Consider the following 20,938-nt stretch of genomic DNA (forward strand, 5'->3'; position numbering starts at 1 on the left):
GCAGGAGGCGGATTATGAAGGGGGATGAACCAAAAAAAAAAACACAGAAGCACGACTCGAGGATGTTGACGGGATTGTTTTGAAAGTATACAAAAGCGTAGCATGACAACAATAACGTGTCACACAATCCTTGTGTGCGCTCCCGAATGCAAATCTTCATGCGTCACCATGACGATAACTTCAAAACTCACAGAAACAAGCGACCCCGCCCCCCTCCTTCCTTGCGACACACGCGTGACCGAGTCGCTGGTTGCTAGGCGACATGACTGCGTGTCATGTGATCTTTCATGTGGTCGCTCGGTGAAGCGGCATGTGGCTCTTGTTCGCTTGCCACGACGTCTCGGAGTGTGACGGAAGCCGCCACTAGGGGCAGAAGGCCGCATTCCGCACGCGGCGTCTGCTGGCGACAATCAACTTGTACTTCTACTACCCAGGACCTGCGACCACTCCTCATGGTAGTTTTGTACTCGTACTTGGACGATTACTAGTAGGAGTAGGGGTATTTGCAGTGAGGCAGCGCTCCCCTTCCTGCCCGTTTCTTCCTTGTGTGTCCGCCCGCATCATTTGCGCCGGCTCCGCTGCTCTTTCCCGCTTGCACCTTTGTCCTCACTACCTGAGGGTCGCTGTCAACCTTACAGAGCTGCACTAGTAACACGACCAGGTCCATCTAGAATGACGCACTAGTATCCTCCTGATTGAGTACACCATTTGTATGTACTAAGTCACTCTTTGTCCTCACAAGTCAGAACATTTGAACAAAAGTGCACTCGTTGAAATCTGCGAAAAAAATGGAAAAACACCGTTCGGACGAGCATCGCCGATTTTGCGGCCGCTCACCTGATTCTGTCGGCCACTCGCTGCGTGTGGTTGCCGTCGCTCTGGCAGTTTCCCGTGTAGTGAGCCCGGCCGGCGCCGCCCTGGTCTCGCCGCAGCGCCATGGCGCCGTGGGTCAGCACCGACACGCCCTTGGCGATGCGCCTGAAGGGGGCGACAGAGACACATGAAGAGGACCGGCGATGCGGATGGTACGCCGAGACAAAAGTCGCGCGTTGACGTCGCGCTGCGGTCGTTTGGTGTTCAGGAAGTACGTTCAAGAGAGTTGGGGAGTTTCATTCCGGCAAAAATAGTGCTTTGACGTAGGCAATTAGAAACCTTTAAATGACTGGCAAATGTTTACTTGTATTTTGTCGACTTTTGAATGTGTCACCTGCCGCCTCCCGTTCAAATGAGAGCACGTTCAAGTCGAACGGTGGTCACGCGACAACGAACACATCGGACGGCCACTCGCTCGCTCGCTCGCAACGCCACGGGGACAAAAAGTGTGTCCCGCTTGGAAATCTTTTCGCGTTTATTTCTCACTCATGTATTTTTCAAGGCACGCCAGCCACACGAAGGTCGCGGTAAACAACGCTCGCCGCTTCCACCAAGACCAACACCGCGCGTTTTGTTTTGTGCTCAAGGGCCCCGTTTAAATTTACATTTTAAAAATATTTGAAAACAGATGGGCGAGCACATTTGGAAATGAAGATTTAAAAAAAAAAAAAAAAAATAGGAGTGCAGTACCTGCGAGGCTCGTCCCTCCATCCCTGAGGCCGGATGGCGAACAAGGCCTTGGGCAGCCCCTCCAGACCCAAGCCGGACAGCGCCGGGCCCACGGCGAACCACATGTGACTGGGGCCCGCCTGACCCGATGCCCAGGCAGCACGGAACACAAGCTCCGCCTCCTCCAGGGAGCAGTACAGCAGCCGTACCTGCGGCACACAAACGGAAGACGTGTGAAAACGCTCGTCATAAATGGAAAAGTTGCCGGAAAAACCTGTTGGATGTACAGTGACACCTGAAAGCATCACGGTGCATTCAGGTGACACAGGGCAGATTGGGAAATGAGAGTTTTTCAAGTGGAGACAGTCAAAAGCGTCACGCTGCGTTCGAGTTCCTCCACAAAATGAAATGATAATGGAGAAAATGGTTTCATTTACAGTGACACCCGAACGCACCGTGCTGCATTCACGTACCAGCGAGAACAGAGCTGGCACCGGAGAGACTCGTTTCAAAAACGAGAGCACCACGCTGCTTTCGGGTTACCCTCGCGGGGAAACGAGATCGAGCGTGGCGCTGCATTCAAGTTCCATGGCTGAAAAATGAGCGCTTTCTTTCGCTGACACTTGAAAGCACCGCGTTACATTCAGGTGCCACTTGCTAATAACTGAAATGACACCGGAGAGACTCGTTTGAAATACGGCGACACTTGAAAGCATCGCGCCACATTCGGGGGTCACTTGCAACCAAATCAAACGACGCCGCGGAGATTTGAATCCAACACAGCGACTTGTCACATGAAAGAACCGCGCGGCTTTCAGGCTTCGTTCGATAGAATGTAAAAAAAAAAAATTTTGCGATGCACCGGGCTCACATTAAAATTGGGAGTGATTCTACATTTCTTACTGTAAAAGAAAATATATCACGCATAAATATCAAAAGCGAGAGAGATGTGAAATGTTGTACGGGTCTAAACTCAACGGTGGCGTCCCGCAGGGATCCGTCTCGGAGCATTTTTCATTTTGCTAGCATCTTCATTTGCGCAGGCAGCTCGATGGGGATTCAGAGGCGGGGCGGGTTTATGGAGTCCGGGATAGTCGACCGCTCAGCCCGGTCCATAAAAAGTAGTCCTCAAACATGTTGCAACATAACGACGTAACGACGTTCGATAAAATACGCAAGTAGCGGACCAGAAAGTCGTTATTTCGCACGACGAGGGTGTGTACATATTTGCACGTGGCGCACTTTATCATCTTGATTCATTCGCGGCTGCAGAAACACGCCGGCCAACGTCATGAATTATTCAAGGCAACAATTAAACGTCAGATTAAAAAGAAGAGCGGGAAAACTAATGAACGCCACGAGGATGACGCCGATGATTGCTTCGTTCGTTATTCATTTCTTTCGCCCTCCTCGTCATCCGTCCATTCATCATTTTCATCCACTCATCGTCCCGCCTTTCATTTCATCGCCACATTTCTTCCTTTTATGGCGAGTCGGTCGTGGCGTTTTGATGTTAGATATTCTTCGCTCGGCCTAATGCAAGTGTTGCCACTGCGCGTTCGTCCACTGACGATATGCAAATGAGGGTCTCGGGGGGGGGCAAGCGGACTTCATTATACAAGCGTCTTTCTAATCCAACAGCTTGCGAGCGGCTGTTCCGTCGCACGAAGAGCGACTTGAGCCGCCCGCCGCTCGCTTTCAGCCGAGCTCGACGAGTCTCACGAGGCCTGGCTGGAGGAAATCTAAAAAAAAAAATAAAAAAATCCAAAAATTGTGAATGAACGCAGCTCACGTTGCTTCTCCCGTGATGCAAAAGTGTCCTTGATGCCTTGAGAAGTGCATCGCGTCTGCATCTTCGATGACGAATGACGCCGAGATAAACGCGGCACCTGAAAGCGTCATGAAGACCCTCCCCTCAGCGAGTTAGAACGCACCACCGTTGGCCCCGAGTGTGGGCACATCACAGAGAGAAGGCAAAAAAAAAAAAAAAAAAAAGCGTACGATGACGGTCGTGGCTGCTTTAGAGCGCCTCGTTGTCTGCCTTGAGTGCACACGCGTCACAGAGAGAACGGTTTTGTTTTTTTAATCATAATAATAATAAAAAGCCTCAAAAAACATTCTGGTTCGAATTTGTTCCAGCCCGCATTGGGAAAAGCGAGTTTGTTGGAGCTCGCTAAATTTCTTTTTACAGCGCGACCACCGCGGTGGATCACCTCTGCTGGAAGCCAATTAAAGAACTTATTAGCAAGAGAATGATGAGGCTTTAATAAAATAAAGATTCATTGATCACCCCCAGGAAGCAGGAAGTCCAAATTAAATGCATTTTTTTTTTTTATAAACTGTGTACAGAAGGATATCTGCTGCCTCGGCCAAACGCCGCACAGATGCATGATGTATTAGACACGGTCGAGTGTGAACTTCCATCTCTTGCCAGAAATCGCTCCAGATTAATGACTAAAAACAAATTAGATTTTTTTTTTCGAAATGAACCATTCTCACCTGCGCCTCGTTGTCCTTGAGCACGCGTTTGGTGCGGGCGCCGCCGGGGTCGTCGGTGACGTTGAGAACCACCACGCTTTTCCTCTCCCAGCCGATGAAGGAGCCGTCAGTCATGCCGTCCACCATGTCCAGGAAGTCCTCGTAGCCGTGGTGGCGCGTGGTGACCACCGAGAAGGACGTCCAGTCGTACTCCTCCAGCACCTCGAAGATCACCTCCAGCTGCAGCGCCGTCGAGCACGTGAACTGCAGGTAGATGGAGCCGCTCTCCTGCCGGCCACACATTTTACAACCAATGAACAAATTAGGATTCGACCCACATTCATTTGTGGGGAAAAAAAATATTTGACAGACTATTCGTATTAATTTGTGGGAAAAAAAATATCTATTGGGATACACGAGATTGCCAAATGGAAAATTATATTTTGGAGCAACTCGCGACAGGTTGCAAAAGTGCGCACACCCCCTCATTTGCCACAAAAGCGTAGGCTTTATAGATGTTTCTTGTCCACCATCAACTACTGGAGACACTTGCCCGTCACCGCAACACATACGCCGTCATTTTCTCTCGTCTTGTATTCCATAAATGACGACGCTGATGACCTTCCGTTGTGCTTTTCTTAAAGCAGACCTCCAGACTTCATTTCCTCCTCTCATGTTTTATTCACCCACAGATTGACATGGAAATGTTGGACGGGAAGACGGCAGGCAGGCTAACTTTGTACCTGCGGCTCTCGTCCCAGGCTGGCCCCTCCGCCCACCGCCACCACGGGAACGCCGGTCTGGGCCGAGATGAACTCCAGCATGGGGGCCAGCGGGGCGCGGTTTGGGGGCGGCGGCCTCTCCTCCTCAAACACTAAACCCTGCAAAAAAAAAAATGTAAATGGGAAAATTCATTGCGGCGCCTTCAGCTGTGCACGACTTTGCCACCGGGGGGCAGTATTATTCATTCATGCAGACAGAAAAAAAGAAGACTTTCACAACTACTAAAGTGACAAACTGCAGTATTATGAGAAGTCCTATACAATGAATAAAAACGTCTGCAACTGTTCGTGTTAAAAAAATCTCTCTTAAAAGCTCGATGCCATTCATTAGCTTGCGTCTTTTCATTGTTTGTTAGCATTAAGCTAATCCGATATTCCAAGGGCAAAGTCTGTTTCCTGAAATACGTGTAAGTACCACTCAATTTGTGTCCTTAAAGATGCCTTGTAAAACACTGAAGGACAAAGTGAAGAAAATAAAGTTTGCCGTTTGCGCGAGGGAGAAGCGCTACGCGTGCGCGCGTTCACCCCGCGCGCACATTCCAGCTGTGTAAATTGATGCTAAGCGACGCTGACAGCTCGGTGCTCGCTGGAGAGCACTTGATATGCAAATGAGCGGCAAAGGCGACATGCAAATGAGATCTGATTTAATAACAAACGCGGCGTGAAAAGCTTTGTGGCGAGGATCACACACGCGTGGAAACGTACGACGAGGACGGACGGTGACTCCGGGCGGCTGGAGACATTTTTTTTTAGTCATCGCGGCACCCGGTGAGCCTCGCTGGCGTGTGCTGGCACAAATGCGGTAGTGGCGGGAAGTATCCAGGAACAAATACTAAGACTAAAATAGTAGCTCACACAGGTTGCAAAAGTGTGCACACCCCCCTCTGTTGTTTAATTCCAAAAATTTTATAAAGAAGTGTGCAGACTTTTTCGAGTCAGCGTTTGTGCCGTTCTCCGACCGGCGGTTAAAAGCGCATGTTGGTGGCGACGGCGACGTTGGTACCTGCAGCGGCGTGGTGGCGAGCAGCTCGCACAGCTGCAGCAGGAGGCTCCCTGGGCTGCTCTCGTTGACCTTCAGGTAGATGACGGTGGCCTGCCCGGACGGCGTCATCACAATCTCCCCGACGAGCAACGACACCGACGACGTCGACGCAAAGGAAGCCGCAAACGGCGCCGAGGCCGCCGCCGCCGCTGCTGCCGCCACACCCGCCAGGGAGGCCGTGTCCGTCACGCCCCTTTGTCCGCCGCCGCCGCCACCGCCCGGGCCACTCCCGAGACCGGGCCCCGACTCTCCGGCCCCCGCCGCCGCCGCTGCCTGCGGGAGCAGGGAGGATCCAGAGTGCACCACGGCGATGCTGACGCCACCCGAGTCCCTCTCTCTCTCCCGGGGCCGCAGCAGCAGGGGGGGCGAGGGCCGCGCGGGCCCCGTGCAGGCCAGGACGGCCAGCAGCAGCGAGAGGCGAGAGGCCGGCCGCGGCGCCGCCATGGGGGACGGGCGGGGCCGGAGGGCGCCGGCTGCGCGGCTGTGGCGGGCGAGACCTGGCGCTCCTTCTCGTTGGGTGGGGGGGGGGGGGCGTACTTTGCTGCCACTCACCGGCTTTCACCCACTGAGCCGACGAGACCCTGCGGGGACAAACGCACATGTTCTGTCACTGGCGAGCAACCGGTCCGATGTTTATTTAAGTGACAATAAGCAAGCCAACAACTATTTCAACAAAGCTTGAGCGGCAGGCTGCCACCCCCTGGTGGTCTGGAGTGTAACTGCAATGACTGACTAACCCTTCTCCATTCTTCGCCGCGCGAGTGTGTGCGTGGGAGTTGTGGATGTAGAGCAGGGCAGGATCCATTTGGATCACTTTGTTGCGCCCCCTGCGTATTCATTAGGTCCAATTATGTTTTCCATGCCACTTTGTTCTCTCTCTGGCAAGTCTCACGCCGTCGCCATCACGTTTCACGCTGGGAAGTTAACGTGGGATTAGCGCGGCGGCGTGCCGCAAGAAAACACTTTTTTTTTCTTTTTTTTGTCAGAAAAGAAAATAATTGAGCCAGATTGTTTTGCCTGCAAAAACATTTTTGTGTTCTGCACTGCGCTTCATTAGGTACAAGATGTACTTCTTTCAACTCTGCTGCATTTGTACAATTGTGCTTCAGGGGCAAAATCAATCGAATAAAAATATGCCACGCATGCAAGTCATGCAGAAAAGTCGAACGTAAAGCGATTAAACAGAATGCCAAGAATGAAATGTTTTTTTTTGGCTAGCTCATTGTTTTTGCCGAGGATAAAGAACGTATGCGCTCATGACATGCTGTCGAGATGGCGAATTCTTGGGGCGTAAACTTCAACTGAGCAAGTTGACGAGTCTGCCGCACTAAAGCTCTCGAATTTTGAAGCACAAACGACGGGTTGATGCGACGCGGAAATGTGCATTTCCCCAAAAAGACATCAAACGTTCATCCGAGGGCCACGAGCAGCTGTAATGCATCAGCAGCAGCAGCACAGCATTGTGGGTAATACTTTTTCCCGGCCGCCATGCAGTCCTTTACAAAGCGTTCATTAGTGTAGCGCCGCGTCGGCGTTTAAGGAGCCTCGGTAAATCTATGACACACACACACACGAAAAAAAACAATTTGGCCTGAACGAGAGGAAAAATATTTCACCGCTCGCTCGCCCGCCCGCAAATGTGAGTTCCTTTAAATGTCATTAAATGGCAAAACGGCACATCCTCCATCTTCAGCGTGTAGCTCCGCCTCCTTCTCCTCTTCCTCGCCTCCTGTGGGCCATCACAATTCATTACGAGCCGAGCTGATTCACGGCGCGGGCCCAACGGAGGCGAGCCCATAAATCTGCGGCGCTCCGACGTCATGAAAAACACGCCGCACGTGCGCTTGCATCAGCAAACCACAGAAAGCGAAAAGAGCACGTGAAGCGCGTGGAAAGCGGCGGCGTGAGTCTGGTCATCATTACGTGCACGCTCGCACGACTTGATTTTGCAGACGTGAAATATACGCGCGAGCGTGAGATCATTGCGGAAGAAAAGCCGGCTTGTAATTCGTTCCCGTTTGGACTTCGTCGGTGAAAATATGGAGCGAGTCGGGCGGCAATCGTTTCGGGAATTATTGGAAGGACCAAACAGCTTGACGTGATTTTCAGGATTTACGGCGGCAATGTTGCGCGCTGTCGCTTTCCATCGTTCATCGTTCGACGCTTTTTATTCTTTTTTTTTGCTCTCGTTGGGCGAGTCGACGGCAACGCTTCCGAGGATTCGACGCGTTACTTTCCACGGTCGATGCGTGGCTGCGATTGTTCGCCGCGTTCGATTCGAAGCGATCACGCGCACACGTGCGAGCTTATCGCGGAACATTTTTGTCGTGTGTGACCCAAAATCATTTATTTTGGTTTCGCTTTTATTAATATTAAATGTCAGTCTTGCTTTAAAAAAAAAAAAAAAAAGGATTTCACTACCGCTCCGTGTGGATGAAATGCAGAAAAAATAAAAAAATAAAATAAAAAATAAAAAGCTGCTGAAGCGTGTTCCCGTGTGGGCGGAGTCTAAATCACAACAGGAATAATAATAATAATGATCTGTGCTCGTGTCCCATTAAAGCAAAATTGTTCTTCTGTCAAATATGCGCCTCGGCTCAGGAAAAGGCGGGCAACTCCGCTGGAGAAAAATTCGTGAGAGCCCGAAGGGGGAAGTCAAACCGAGATGGAGAGAGAAAAAAAAAAAAAAGAGAGACGGCGAGAATAAAGCCAGCGTAAATCTCTTCGACTTTTATCATCTTCAATCACTTCAGCTTCTTAATTATTCAAATCGCTTCGCTGCTCGCTTGCCACGGCGGCCGCTCGACGGGACCACGAGGACGAGGAAGGCGGCAAAAGTTTGACCGGCCGCGGCCGAATATCAACTCGTTCGCATCGACGGCGCCGTCAAACGGATCATCAACGCATCGCGTCGCCGCTGATCCGGCGCAACTCGAAAACGTTTCGGGTGAAATCCGACGATTCCGCGGCGATGACATCACACTTGGGTGACGGCTCGACGACCGGAAACACTTTCTGTGATTCTGTCAATTTGCTTGCATACGTTGTTGCTTACTTTTCATTGATTGTGGCAATTTCCGTTTGCCCGTCTATGGCGTTTTACACATGGATTGGATATATGCGCGTGTGTGTGTGTGTGTGTCCTTTGAAAGATGTAACGTGTGCGGTTCAAGGATGGAGCACAACCTGGTCTCAAGAAGGATAGTAATACGAGCACACACACACACACACACACACACACACACGCGCAACTCTGCACTGGCAAATATGAAAACAATGTTTCCAAATTGTGCATGGAGCAGCGCAGGTGGTCAGACGTGACCCGTGGCGACGCAGGCGGCAAGAAAGTCAAGCGGGACTTGCATCCACGAAAAAGAAAGCAAAAATTTGAGAAAATTAAAAGGTCGGCGGTCTCCGTGGTAATTAACAGTCGCTCACTGCGGGCGGCGTTTGATTGCTGGCCGCTAATGAGATCCTTTCAGACGCTTTCAGGCGTCCTGACAGCGAGTGGGAGAAGGACTGACAAGCACGTGCACGCGCACGAGCGCGCACGAGGCCGTGATGAGGCGCTTGACTTCTTTAAGCCAGCGTGACCTCCCGCGGCTCGACGGCACATCATCTCGCACCTCAGAAATTCGCCGCTCGCTTTTCGAGCCTCTTCATCCTCCAATCTGGTTTTTAACGCTCCATCGCAAAAAAAAAAATAAATAAATAAAAATCGGCGTCGCTCGCCCGCTTTGATTGTGGACACGCGTTGGCGGGAAACACGTCGAGCAAATTTCTCGGAATCGATTGGATCCTTTTCGGCGAATTCATTTCCTGTTTTATGATCTCATTATTCCTATTTGTTGTTCCCCTTTTCTCACGTGATATTCCCCGGATCCCGATTTCCTGCCTTTGTCCCCTTTTTTTTTTTTGCTTTTTGTTGTTTTCATGGAAGCCGCCGTGAGAATTCGGCAACAAGAACGGCAGACGTTTGCCTGGAGCGACAATCCAAAGTGTTCTTGCACATTGTTGACAAACAAAAAAATAAAGAAATTCTTTTTTTTATTCCTCTCTGACCATCTCGTCACTTTAATTGTTCCCGTTTAATCAACAATTTATTCTGCCGTGTCCAGCTTCTTATTCCTCTTTTCTCAGACCTCACTGCAGTTGATGATGATGAGCATTCCAATTGTGGAATAAAATTCTCTCCTCCAGGCAAACATGATTCAACTCTGGCAGAGGTGCAACGAACTATTCCGCAGCGTCGTCATCATTTTTAAGTGCTAACTATTCCTCTTTTATTTCATCATATTGTTCCTCTTTGTGGCCTTTTTATTCCTCTTTCATGGTCATGATAATCGCTCATCAATGGATTATGAGCGTTGAGCAAATTACTATTCCACTTTGATCATTTTTTATTCCTCTTTTGCTGCAATCATGTTGGAAGGAAATGTTTCTCTTATTCCTCTTTCAAATTATTTCTATTCTTATTTGTATTGTTCTGAAAATTTCTTCCTGGCTATTCCCCATTTCGCCGTGTTATTCCCCCTTTTTTTTTTTTGTCAGCGGTCCAAATGGCTGCCGCACGCGCTTTTAAATTGTGAGCTGGCTCATTATCGACGAGCGAGGAGAAGGCGGGTCGATGGCGAGCGGGCGCGAGAGGCAGCGGCCATTTGTACGCCGTGTCGGCAGCTGCGTAATGGCGAGGCGGCTTGACGCCAAGCGCCGCGTCCAGTCATCAACGTGGCGAACGTTAGCGCTCGCTAGCTTGACAACGCCACCTGCGTTTGCGCCTGTTCCACTTGCGAGTTTCATGATTAACTCAATCACTGCCATCGACGGGTATCGAAGTCATTCATCTTGATTAAATATTTAAAACGATTGACGGCTTGATCAAAAAATAAATCAATTGTGTGGCTTTTCCGGGGGCTGAAAAGCATTCATGGCCTTCCCGTCGATTGTAACGAGGACGATGGATTTGAAAGTTGCCGTCTCGGTCGCTCAAATTCAATTTGTGAGTCACGCTAGCGCCGCCACGTCGGGTTTGCACCTGCGGCGGGGAGGTCGGCGCGCAAAGCCGGCGGACACGTCGACGCCTCGTCGGCGCTGCCGCAGCAGCTTGTTGCTGCCGGGGAACGGCGGGAGAAAAAAAAGATTGATCGCTCAGCGTCGCTGTCGGTGCCGCTGTCAGCTCGCCCGCCAGGCTGCCACTCACCGGAGGGGAGCAGCCGGCGGCTTGAACACGCCAAAAGGGAAGTCGTTACATGAGGCTGGGGTGACGGAGGAGGAGGAGGGGGCTTCGCTATCGCCATTGTCAGCTAAAACGGTTGGACGGCGCCGTTAACGGCAGGAAAAAGGAGGCGGGCCGCCATCTGTTGGGCGCTCGCACAGATGTCTCCTGCCAATTAGAACGCGGCGAAGAGGTCAGCTTTGCTGAGGCAATCGCTAAGCGATGTTCTGTGCGCTTCTGCCAGGTCGTACGTCACAAAGAAATCACGCCTTTTGCTTTCAACTGGACCGGCGCCGACAACAACGACAGCGCCAGAACTGCAGAACGAGGTCCGAGGCCGACGATTTTTAGGAATAAGGCCGCAGGGTCGAGGCCGGCACCGTACTGAGATCGCGGCCGGACGGCGAGGGACTGACCGGCAGAAAAGGGTCAAGTGCCCGGCTCTGAACTTCGCTGACGTCGTGACGAGAATAATCAGAGTGACAATCGTAAAATTACAGATAACGAGAGGAACAACAATTAAAAACAAAACGCCAACAACGACCAAAAGAGCAACGACGATAACAAGAATTGACGTCGGCAGGATGCGAAGGGCGGCCATGTTGGCGGCAACGCTGCCTGGCGATGACTAAAACGACACGGTCGCGGAGGGCGAACAACAAACGAGCCTTTCAAGTGGCGTCAGAAGACGAGCCCAGCCTGATCTCACCGCCAGCAAGCCCTCGCTCCCCTCGGGGACGCGTCAAAATGGCAGCCGCCGGGCCGTTTGACAACGCCGCCCGCAGGCTCATCGGGCGGGAAAAACAAGCCGCAAACAAAAGGCGCCTCGTAATTAGCCGGCCGCGGAAACGAGCAAAGCGCTTGCGTTCAATCGGGTCCAATTCCCTCCCGGCCGGCACGAAGCGTCGGCCTGCGACCGGGCCGCCAGTCATTGGCAGACGTGAACTCATCGACAAAACACTTGAAAAAAAAAAATTGCAAAGTGTCAAAACTTTGCCAAGCTTTTACTGGCTTCTGTCAGAAATAGAATTCAAGTTGTGCGCTAAGAATACCAACAACGGCGCCGTCTGCTTGACGACCCAAGCGAGATCAGGCAATTAGCACGCAATTAGTACGTGATGCTAAACACGATGAGAGAACATGGAGGAGGCGTGGCCAAGTTACACCCCCCAAAAAAAACAAAAAAATGTAGAGCTCTGATTTTAAAACGATTTATGATTTTTGGGATTATTTCACCATTTTAAATTTGTTTAAAAATAACAATATTCATTTATTTCATCTTCTTCATCTCGCTCCTTCGTGTTCACGCTAACTAGCTAGCCAAGCAGCATTTTCTACTTAAGTGGAGAAAGCGGAGGACGGCTTTCCGGTGAAATGAGACGCAAGCAACATGATTGCAAGACAAGAAAAAAAAAGGGAATTTAAAAAAAGGTAAGAAAGAAAGAAAAGAAGAATTTCACAACAGGACGAGGCGGCGACTGAATACTGAAAGCAAACATCCGTCCTGCAATTTCCAAGCCGAGTCGCCCGGCAGCTCTGCCGTGAATTATTTAACGCACGCGCGCGATGATCTGAGGCCCGACTCGGACCCGCTCGGCACACTTGACGACCGACTTGCAAGGTCGTTTGACTCGCAAGGACGAGGACGAGCGGCCCACTCGGGGGGAAAACGTGAACATCGGCATCGCAAGATGGACGACGGCGACCAGTTTGAACATTTCTGATGAGAAACAGGAAATGTTTTGCAGACGGGTCAAACGATCCGATTATCCCGCCCGGCACGCCAGGACGTCATATTACTTCTCGACTTTCCGGGCCAATGCTGAGCGCTAACGAGGAGCGGGGCCTTTGATTGGTCGCGGCGTGCTCATTTGAACATTGACATTCCGCCGTTTGCTTTCGCCCCCGAGCGCGCTCGCCGTGTCTTCAGTCAGTAGAAAGAATTCCCGGCCCGGTTCTCCCGCGGGGCCCGGGTGAGGACTGCGGGGCCGCCTAATTGACGACATCAGATTCTCCGGAGGAGAAACCCTTCCTTCGCCCGACGGCGCCGAGAGACTCAGCAGGCGCCGAGCGCAAGCCCAGCATTTGAGTGAGTGAAAGGAGGAAGAGGACGGAACCGGGAGAGGAAGAACAAAATCCTCACCGGGACCTTGATCGGAACTTTTTAAGCCACCTAAACGGGCTCATTAGCATCCGAGAAAGCCTCGAGAATCAAAGACCCATCCGGCGACTCCCGCTCAGGCTCATCGAGACTTTTCAGAACCAAACAAGGTGAAGCAGCATGTAGTGACGATGCTCTTGGGTGTGTAATAACAACATACCGGGCTGTTCTGATCCGAGAAGCCGTCAGTCTCGCGAATAAGCGTCGCCATGGCAGCAGCCCTGGGAACCGGCAGAGACATTTTTTTTCTTTTTTTTCCTGTTACTCGTTTCCAAGAAGCACAAAATGAAAAGTGTGCCTGCCGAGATGCTCTCCTCAACTCAATTAGCGTTTAGCATCCATCCATTTTGGCGCGGCGCTGAAAGTGTTCACGGCGCAGGAGAGCCGAAAACCTTTCCCGACTGAAAGGCAGACTCAAAAAACGTTTGGATCCGACAACCAATTCGTTCGAGTCACACGACTTTCTGGTTGAAAAGTGACAACATTCCATGAATTCGCCCGTCTATGGCGTTTCTTGTTCGACGTTAGCATTAAGCGAACGGACTATTTTTGCTTTTCTCATTTGAGATTGAAATTAAACTTAATGAAAACTTTTATAAATATTAATTTAGCACGTTTGAAACACGTCGGAAGCATTTGTGAGGAGTGTTTTTATTTTCTCGGGCGTTTTCATCACTTTTCTCCTCCCGCTCATTCAAGCGCCTTCATTTCCTGTCCGGGCTCGCTCCCATCACTCCTCAACCTACACTTTAGGACGCTTCCTTTCCTCGCCGCCGCTGGCGCCGGCCCACATCAGATAAGGGGGCGTGCACGTGCGCGTGCACGTCGGTGCTCATTCATCTCTTCATGCACAGGCATCCATTCACAAAGGCTGATGGTGCACAACGATAACGGGGCAGGGGTGGGGGGGAGGAGGAAAAATGAAGGGATGGAGGAAGGGAGGAAGATGAAGGGATGAGGGGGTGAGGGAAGGACACGAAAAAAAGAAGAGGGGAGGGAAGCGAGGGATGATCGGGTGAGAAAGACGGAGAAAAAAAAGAAGAAGAAGGGATTAGGAAAGGGAAGGAGAGGAAGATGAAGAGACGGGATTAAGCGGAAGGAAGGAAGGGAAGAAGGAAGGGAAAGGAATCGATGAGCCGAACGAGCGCGAGGAAGGAGGAGTGAGGAAGAGATTGCAGCTGGAGGAGGAGAGGAAGATGAAGGGCTGGCGAAGGAAGCGGTGCGGCGAGGAGGAGATTGCAGCTGGAGGAGCAAAAAAAAAGAGGATTGCTCGAGTGAACGATTACAAAGGACAGCAGGTGAGGGGGGAGAAAAGTCAAACAAGTTCAGCATTGGAACGACAGACGAGAAGAAAGATGGAGGAGGAAGAACGACAACGCGATCGCGTGGAGCGCCGCGGTAATTGCGAGAGCAAGGAAAGGAAAAAAAAAAAAAATCGATGTTTGGTGCAAGAAAACAATTCAAGTGATGTTCGTTCGCCAAACTAAACGGGGGAGCAAGCGCCCGCCTTGATGATGAGTCATCAAAATGCGCCATCACGTCAACGTTGACAAATGAGCTGCGAATTCTGATTTCTCACGGCACACGTCGAGATCCGATTAATCGAAAGGAAACAGGAAAAGCAAACAAACGTCGCTGGGAAATCTTCCAAATTGTGTCATCAATGAAGTCACGCCGTGCACGTACGTGCGCACACATGCATGCGTGAATGAAAACAATCGGAGACTCCACGGGCTTTCAAATGCATTTACGACTTCCTGTCACGTGACCCGACACCACTTCCTGCTTTACACATGACCGCTACTTCCTGTTCGACTTCCTGTCTCGCGTCACCAAAACTTCCTGTCATCTTTTGACACCACAAGTGCGACCTGTCCTATTCTACTTCTTGTGTTATGTCACCACAACTTCCTGCGGGAAGTCCTTTCGGGTAGCTCGCTTGCAGGCGGCCATCTTGACCCGTCAAGCGCCCGGCGGCGAAGGACGGGAGACGACCCGACGACGTCAAGCCGTCATTAGGACGGTTGGGTAGCCGCAGCGCCATCACAGCTGACTTTGCGTACACCCGGGACTGGTCGCCGGCCATCTCGGGACACAGACGAAAAAGGACTGGTCGCCAGTCAAAGTCAGAGCGCATAAAGCCAAACGACGGAATGGTGACCAACCGATCACAGACACTCAACTGGAAACCGATCAATCAAATTGACTGGTCGCCATTCAATCACAGGGTGCATGAAGTGAAAAATCACATAACGACAAACGCGCATTCCCATGTCCAGTCACACCTCTGAACAATTCTTTTCTCCCTCTTTAATGAGGCGAACACACCAACTCTCCCACAACGCGGAAAACCGGAGAAGGCGTCAGGCGGACATGCTAACGGCTAACGGCTAACCACTGTGCCGCGCCAAAGTGAGCGACAAAATGGAGCCCGTCAAGACGCAAGACGAGATGGAAATTGAAACGGCAACAAGTCAACGGGTTAGCGTGCGAGTGAACTGTTGAATGCGCCTCGGGAGAATCTGCAGCATCATGATGAAGATGAAGATGACGATGACGATGATGAAGATGGAGTGCAATGTGTTGTTTTGTTGTGTGCGGGCATTTTTTTTGCCAGTGCAAGTGTGCACCAGCTGCTCGAGTGTGCACGCTGCTATGATGTGTGATATGTGCCCCAAAGCTTTTGGGGGTTAGCTTGGCTTGGGAGGGGGGCCATGAAGGGGGGGGGGGGGGGGCTGAGACCCCACTGCAGGATGCAGGAAGGAGGCAGCAGTGTCGCACATATGCGCAACAGCTACGATAAGGTGCGTGCGTGCGTATGCATGTGTCTGCATGTTCAAGTGTGTGTGTGTGTGTGTGTGTGTGTGTGCTCATTTGTACGTCCGCGCAAATGTGTACGCGCATGTACGTGCACCTACGCGTCCGTGCGTGTGCGCGTTTTGACAAATGTCCCACGTGAGTGAGTTACACCTCTGGAACTTGGCAGCACACACACGCACACGCATCAATGACAGCAGGGTCAAAGATGCATTTAAGCACGGAGTGTGTGTGTGTGTGTGTGTGTGAAGGGCAAAGCCGGCGTCAGGTGACGTGTGTGTGTGTGTGCGTGTACTCACAGTGCGCGTGAGGCTCTTGTTCTTGTCCTCCTTCTGGCGCTGCTCTCTCATTCCAACCATCCGTCATCTCTCCGCCGGACATCCTTTCCTCGTTATGCCCGCGGCGGGAAGGCGAAGTGGCGCTCCCCACGCGTCATGTTGCACGCATTATGTCCACACGCCCCCCGAGAGGAAGATGAGGTCCGGTGGTCTGGCGTCGTCTCGAGTGGCGGGGCTACATGTTGCTGCTGTTGCTGCCGTGCCGCCTGCGCGTGTGTTTGCGGCTCGCCCAAGCGCCCGCCCGCCTCAATGCTGCTCGGCTTAACATTCAGTATGTACCCACGTCGCCTAGCAACGGCTCTCCGCTGCGCTCCCTCACCGCCTCGGCCCCTCCCCTTGCCGCTCGTCCGCGACACGTGTTGAATGCAAACCAAGTCGTCCCGGTCGCCGCCGCCGCCGCCGCGTCCTTTGCTGCCCCGTCGCCGCAGCTCTCGTCCTCTCGCGTGCCGACGCTGCCCAAAGTCAAGAATTCCAAGGCGCACTTTCATCTTTTCGACGGGCTGGGGAAACGCAACCAATCTGCTTTCAAATCCAAATATGAAACTTCACCCGAGCAAGGATGTTTCAAATTCGACTTGGAGCTTTAAAGAAGAGTTTCAAAAAAGTGATACGTTTCAAAAGATGCTTACCATTTGGGCTGGGTCATCATCTTCATCATCATCATCGTCGTCGTCGTCATCGTCTTCCCGCCGTTGGTCCTCCTGCTGACATAAACAAAAATAGAAAAGACAGTCGGTCAGGTGTCGGAGCCGCGTCTAAAAATAGACATCAAACAAATCTTGCTTGTCGTTGACTCGCCGTTGCCGTAACAAACAAACAAAGCAAAGTTGCAAGAGTCGCACTAAAAAAAAAAAATGAATGAAAATGAGCGAAAACATTTCACTTTCTTTCTCGACCTACGTTTTTAAACTCCAACCGCAATGTTTGGAAACATTGAAAACCGCGCTGGAAAACTCGAAAAAAGGCTTGAAACCCAAAAGTGAAATACGTCATGACTTCATGACTGCACTTCCTTCGTTGGCCACCAGAGGGAACACTGGAAGCGGCATTTTGCTCGCACCTCTCAAACCCGACTTTCAACTCCAAACTCAACTTTGAATCGCCGACCAGATATTCCAAAGCCACAATTCCTCCTTGAATTCCTGATCTGGGTTTAAAACCCTACTTTTGCACCCTACCCCAGGCTCAAAAGCCAAGGTCAAATTTGAAACCCTAATCCCGACTTCACATCAGTCAATCTGATGTGACATCACAACGCGTGCGAGCCAACGGCATCAACGTCCCATTTGCACGTTTTCTGCTCGTTTCCCGCGTGCGTCCGTCCGTGGCGAAGCGAGCGCGAGCGGCCATAATGGCGGCAAAGTACGGAAGGTGCTCATGCCAGCGCCATTATTTGCCTTCTTTTCATTTCCACCCCGCGCTTAATGTTCCTCATCCCGCCACTTTTGCCGCCGCCGCCTCGCCGGGTCGCGATAACGACCAACAAATAATGTGCAACGCTCCATGCGTCCGCGGAAAACAGCGAGAATGCGTTGCTGCGCGCATCCATTAGCGAGCCGCCAAGACGAGACGGGTCGGGCCGGGTCGGGGCGCTTCTTTTGTGCTCGGCGGGAGCCCCAAAGCGGGAGCTTGCGAAGCTTCATTGTGCGAGTTCACACAGATATTTGGAGAAACAAAAAAAATAGACACACTTTTGTTCCACTGGACATTTTGGACCAAAAAAATAAATAAAAATCTGTTTTTCTCTGCTTGTTGGTGAGAAACCCGTGTTTTGGGGAACTCATGTTTTGCTGCTGATGACTAAATAACAGGAAAAAAAAAAAAGCCTGCACGAAGCAATTCCAAGAATATTTTTTTTTTCGTGATAACATGAAAGCCGTTTGTGGGACACGTGGGAGAGATTATCAAATGTGTTGCGGAAAATCATCCAATTTCTTGTTATTACTCTTAAAATCACTTTTGGGATTTTTTTTTTTTTTTATATCTTTTCAAGCAAGACAACTCTATTTTGATTTTATCGTTACAACAAAAATTGGCCGGCGGCGGCAAGGGCCAAGCGCATCGACTTCATTGACGTCCTGTCATCGAGGCGTCTTGAGCAGCCGCCGCCCGCCGTCAGCCCGCGGCCGCCGTCGTCATGATCGAGCGGACGTCCGGCGAGAGCCAAGCGCGACGGGACGCTGAATTAAACATGAATGCAAATGCCAGAAGGAAAAAAAACAAACTAATTCGAAGGCGGCGCTGCAGCCTCAGCTTCATTCCGGTCCGCCTGCGCCACAAAAAGCTCGCTCATCACAAGAAACATTTACAAATTTGGACTTTCAAATCCAATACGCCTGCTCACCAGTAGGCGGCGTAGGCGATCCCCTAAAAGCTGTTCAAGATGAGTCGGAGGGGGGGGGGCAAGTGGTTGTTTTGTTTGAAGCGAATGAGACTCCGATTAGCGTAATGGGTGAGAGCGTAATGGAATGGTGGCGTCGCCTCGCCGGAAATCAGGAGAGCAATTAGAGGCCAATAAAGGTACCGTTAAGGGAAGAGCCCAAACGCCATCTTGCTTGAATTAGTCGTGATGTCATCGAAAACGAGATGGAGGACGCATGCACACGTTCAGTCTCACACACACACACACACACACATTTTCAGAATCAAACTTGATGAAGCAATTTATGGAGAAATTGCGTATGAATGCTGAAATGCTGCACAGGAAATTACAGAAACAAGTGCAACATTATTGAATGAGGTGGAATGACACAGCCCCTCGATGCCTGAATTGATTTCCGACAATCCCCAAAAAAATTGTGTGTTTTTGCTTTAGAGTACGTCCAAATTTAATAAACATTTAGGTATGAGGCCAATTCGCAACCACAAGCATCTAATCTATTTTTAGGCATTCGTTTTAAAACACAAAACACAAGTTTGCTTCCCTTTACTCCGACAACGTTGGACTGACCTTTCCGTGTCACTTCAGCTCACTTGTGGAATTCACAAAAGGCAGTTTTTGTCGAGGCACAGATGAAAGTTGCGCTTTGCACATTTGGACACCGTCTGGCCCTGACGGTTGGACAAAAACACAGAAAGGAAAAAAAAAATCACTTTAGAAAAGAGCAGACATTTTTATCTATTCAATGTGCGCACACAGTTACATCCATAAATGTCACCAACCAGCTGAAAATGTACACACTTATTTTCAATGACGTACAAGTCGTCGTCATCGCTGAGACAGCTCATCCTGATCCGAGGTCCTCCTGCTCGCTTTGTATAGAAAGATGCTGGGTTCATTTAAGTACACAACAACACAGGTACATCGTTATATTTTAGCAAAATTTACCGCAAATGACACAGCAACCACTAGGTGGCGCATGCACAAATTCATTATCTTGATAACCTTTCGTAATAAATCTGACAACATTCCGATGAAGGAAACGCTGTAACGACGTAGCTGTTGGACAGCCAAAGGTTGGTTGATTGGTAGAAGAAGGCGGAAGCAGTCATTTCTGCGTTACTCGAGAGCACAGAAATGCAAAGAAAAAAGTCAGAGGCGACCAATTGACATAATAGACTAAAGGCGCCACCGTGTGGCGTGATTCTGCACTACCATCAACGTGGTTGAAGTTGGATGTGTCACTATTTTTTTGGGGATGCACAATTCAACAAAATTTAATTTCTGTTTGAGTATTTGTGTGCTAACAGGACAATCCTCATCAAGCAAAACTTTTTGAACAGACGTTTACTACAGTGGCTGTTTTGAATACTTGTGTTTTCCTTCATAGAGGACATTTTACTCTCCAAAGTTTGGCCCCACTAAAATCAGGAAAATTGGAAAGTGACATATTCAACGACAAATTCTCGAAGTAAATTTGACACTAAAATGTTTACTTTCGAATTTTCCTCTCGAACTAATGTACTTCTTGTCGAGTAAAATGTACTGTGTGTGCTTTTTCTCGACTAAATTCAAATAATAATTCTTGATAGTGATTTGCAAGCTTTTCCTTCATCTTCGCATTCAACATTAAACGTTTGTTCGTCTTACTTTTAATGGCTTCTCCTTCCTTCCACAGGTTCATTCCTTAAAGTTTAAGCATGTGTGTTTGTGACTGCTAGCGTTTCACGTGCACGGTTGCGTGCGCGTGCACGGATACAGAAATTCTTCTTTCACGTAATCGGCGGATTGAAAGCAATGTTTCGGCGTCTACTGCCCTCTGCCGTACGGGAGTGCGTAGCACGCGTGTCCACCATAGAAATTATTAAATGTATATGTGTAAACTTTACACATGAAATCTTACTTAAATCACAATCATGAAAATGTGCTGTCCTAAATAAATGAAGACCGTCCATTTTGACGATTCTAATCATTGTGTTCTACTTTTTGTACAGCATTTTACTAAATCCCAATGAAAATGTGCATATCCAATTTACGGTACATAATCTCTCTTTTTTTTTTAAATGGCTGTTTGACGAGTCGGGAGATATGAAAAACGCCCATGAAGAAAGACAAGTCAAATGGTGACAAGGAAAAGCTTTTATTGGTATCAAAGAGCTATCACCGTCGTCTCACAAAAACAA

The 20,938-nt window shown here is 50.1% G+C and overlaps 1 protein-coding gene across 2 annotated transcripts in view; it reads right to left on the bottom strand.

Moving 5' to 3' along the window:
• The window catches only part of grin2da (glutamate receptor, ionotropic, N-methyl D-aspartate 2D, a), a 40,485-nt gene extending 20,003 nt beyond the window's left edge, over nucleotides 1-20,482 (bottom strand). The window contains exons 1-10 of one of the 2 annotated variants that reach the window (XM_088318781.1): nucleotides 20,406-20,482; nucleotides 19,557-19,627; nucleotides 19,326-19,426; nucleotides 17,005-17,079; nucleotides 16,337-16,875; nucleotides 5,806-6,425; nucleotides 4,764-4,901; nucleotides 4,042-4,308; nucleotides 1,564-1,751; nucleotides 838-978 (exon numbers count right to left, since the gene is read on the bottom strand). In XM_088318781.1, coding sequence (XP_088174907.1) covers nucleotides 838-978; nucleotides 1,564-1,751; nucleotides 4,042-4,308; nucleotides 4,764-4,901; nucleotides 5,806-6,288 — 1,217 coding nt within the window. In that variant the 5' untranslated portion in view covers nucleotides 6,289-6,425; nucleotides 16,337-16,875; nucleotides 17,005-17,079; ... (1 more) ...; nucleotides 19,557-19,627; nucleotides 20,406-20,482. Of the gene's footprint in view, nucleotides 1-837; nucleotides 979-1,563; nucleotides 1,752-4,041; nucleotides 4,309-4,763; nucleotides 4,902-5,805; nucleotides 6,426-16,336; nucleotides 16,876-17,004; nucleotides 17,080-19,325; nucleotides 19,427-19,556; nucleotides 19,645-20,405 lie in introns of both variants that reach the window. The other variant, XM_088318782.1, reaches the window with a different exon arrangement.
• Between the last annotated feature and the right edge of the window lie 456 nt (nucleotides 20,483-20,938).

This window comes from Idiotropiscis lumnitzeri, chromosome 16 (genome assembly GCF_059441095.1).
Source record: "Idiotropiscis lumnitzeri isolate Australia: NSW breed Sydney's pygmy pipehorse chromosome 16, RoL_Ilum_1.0, whole genome shotgun sequence".
Lineage (NCBI taxonomy): Eukaryota > Metazoa > Chordata > Actinopteri > Syngnathiformes > Syngnathidae > Idiotropiscis > Idiotropiscis lumnitzeri.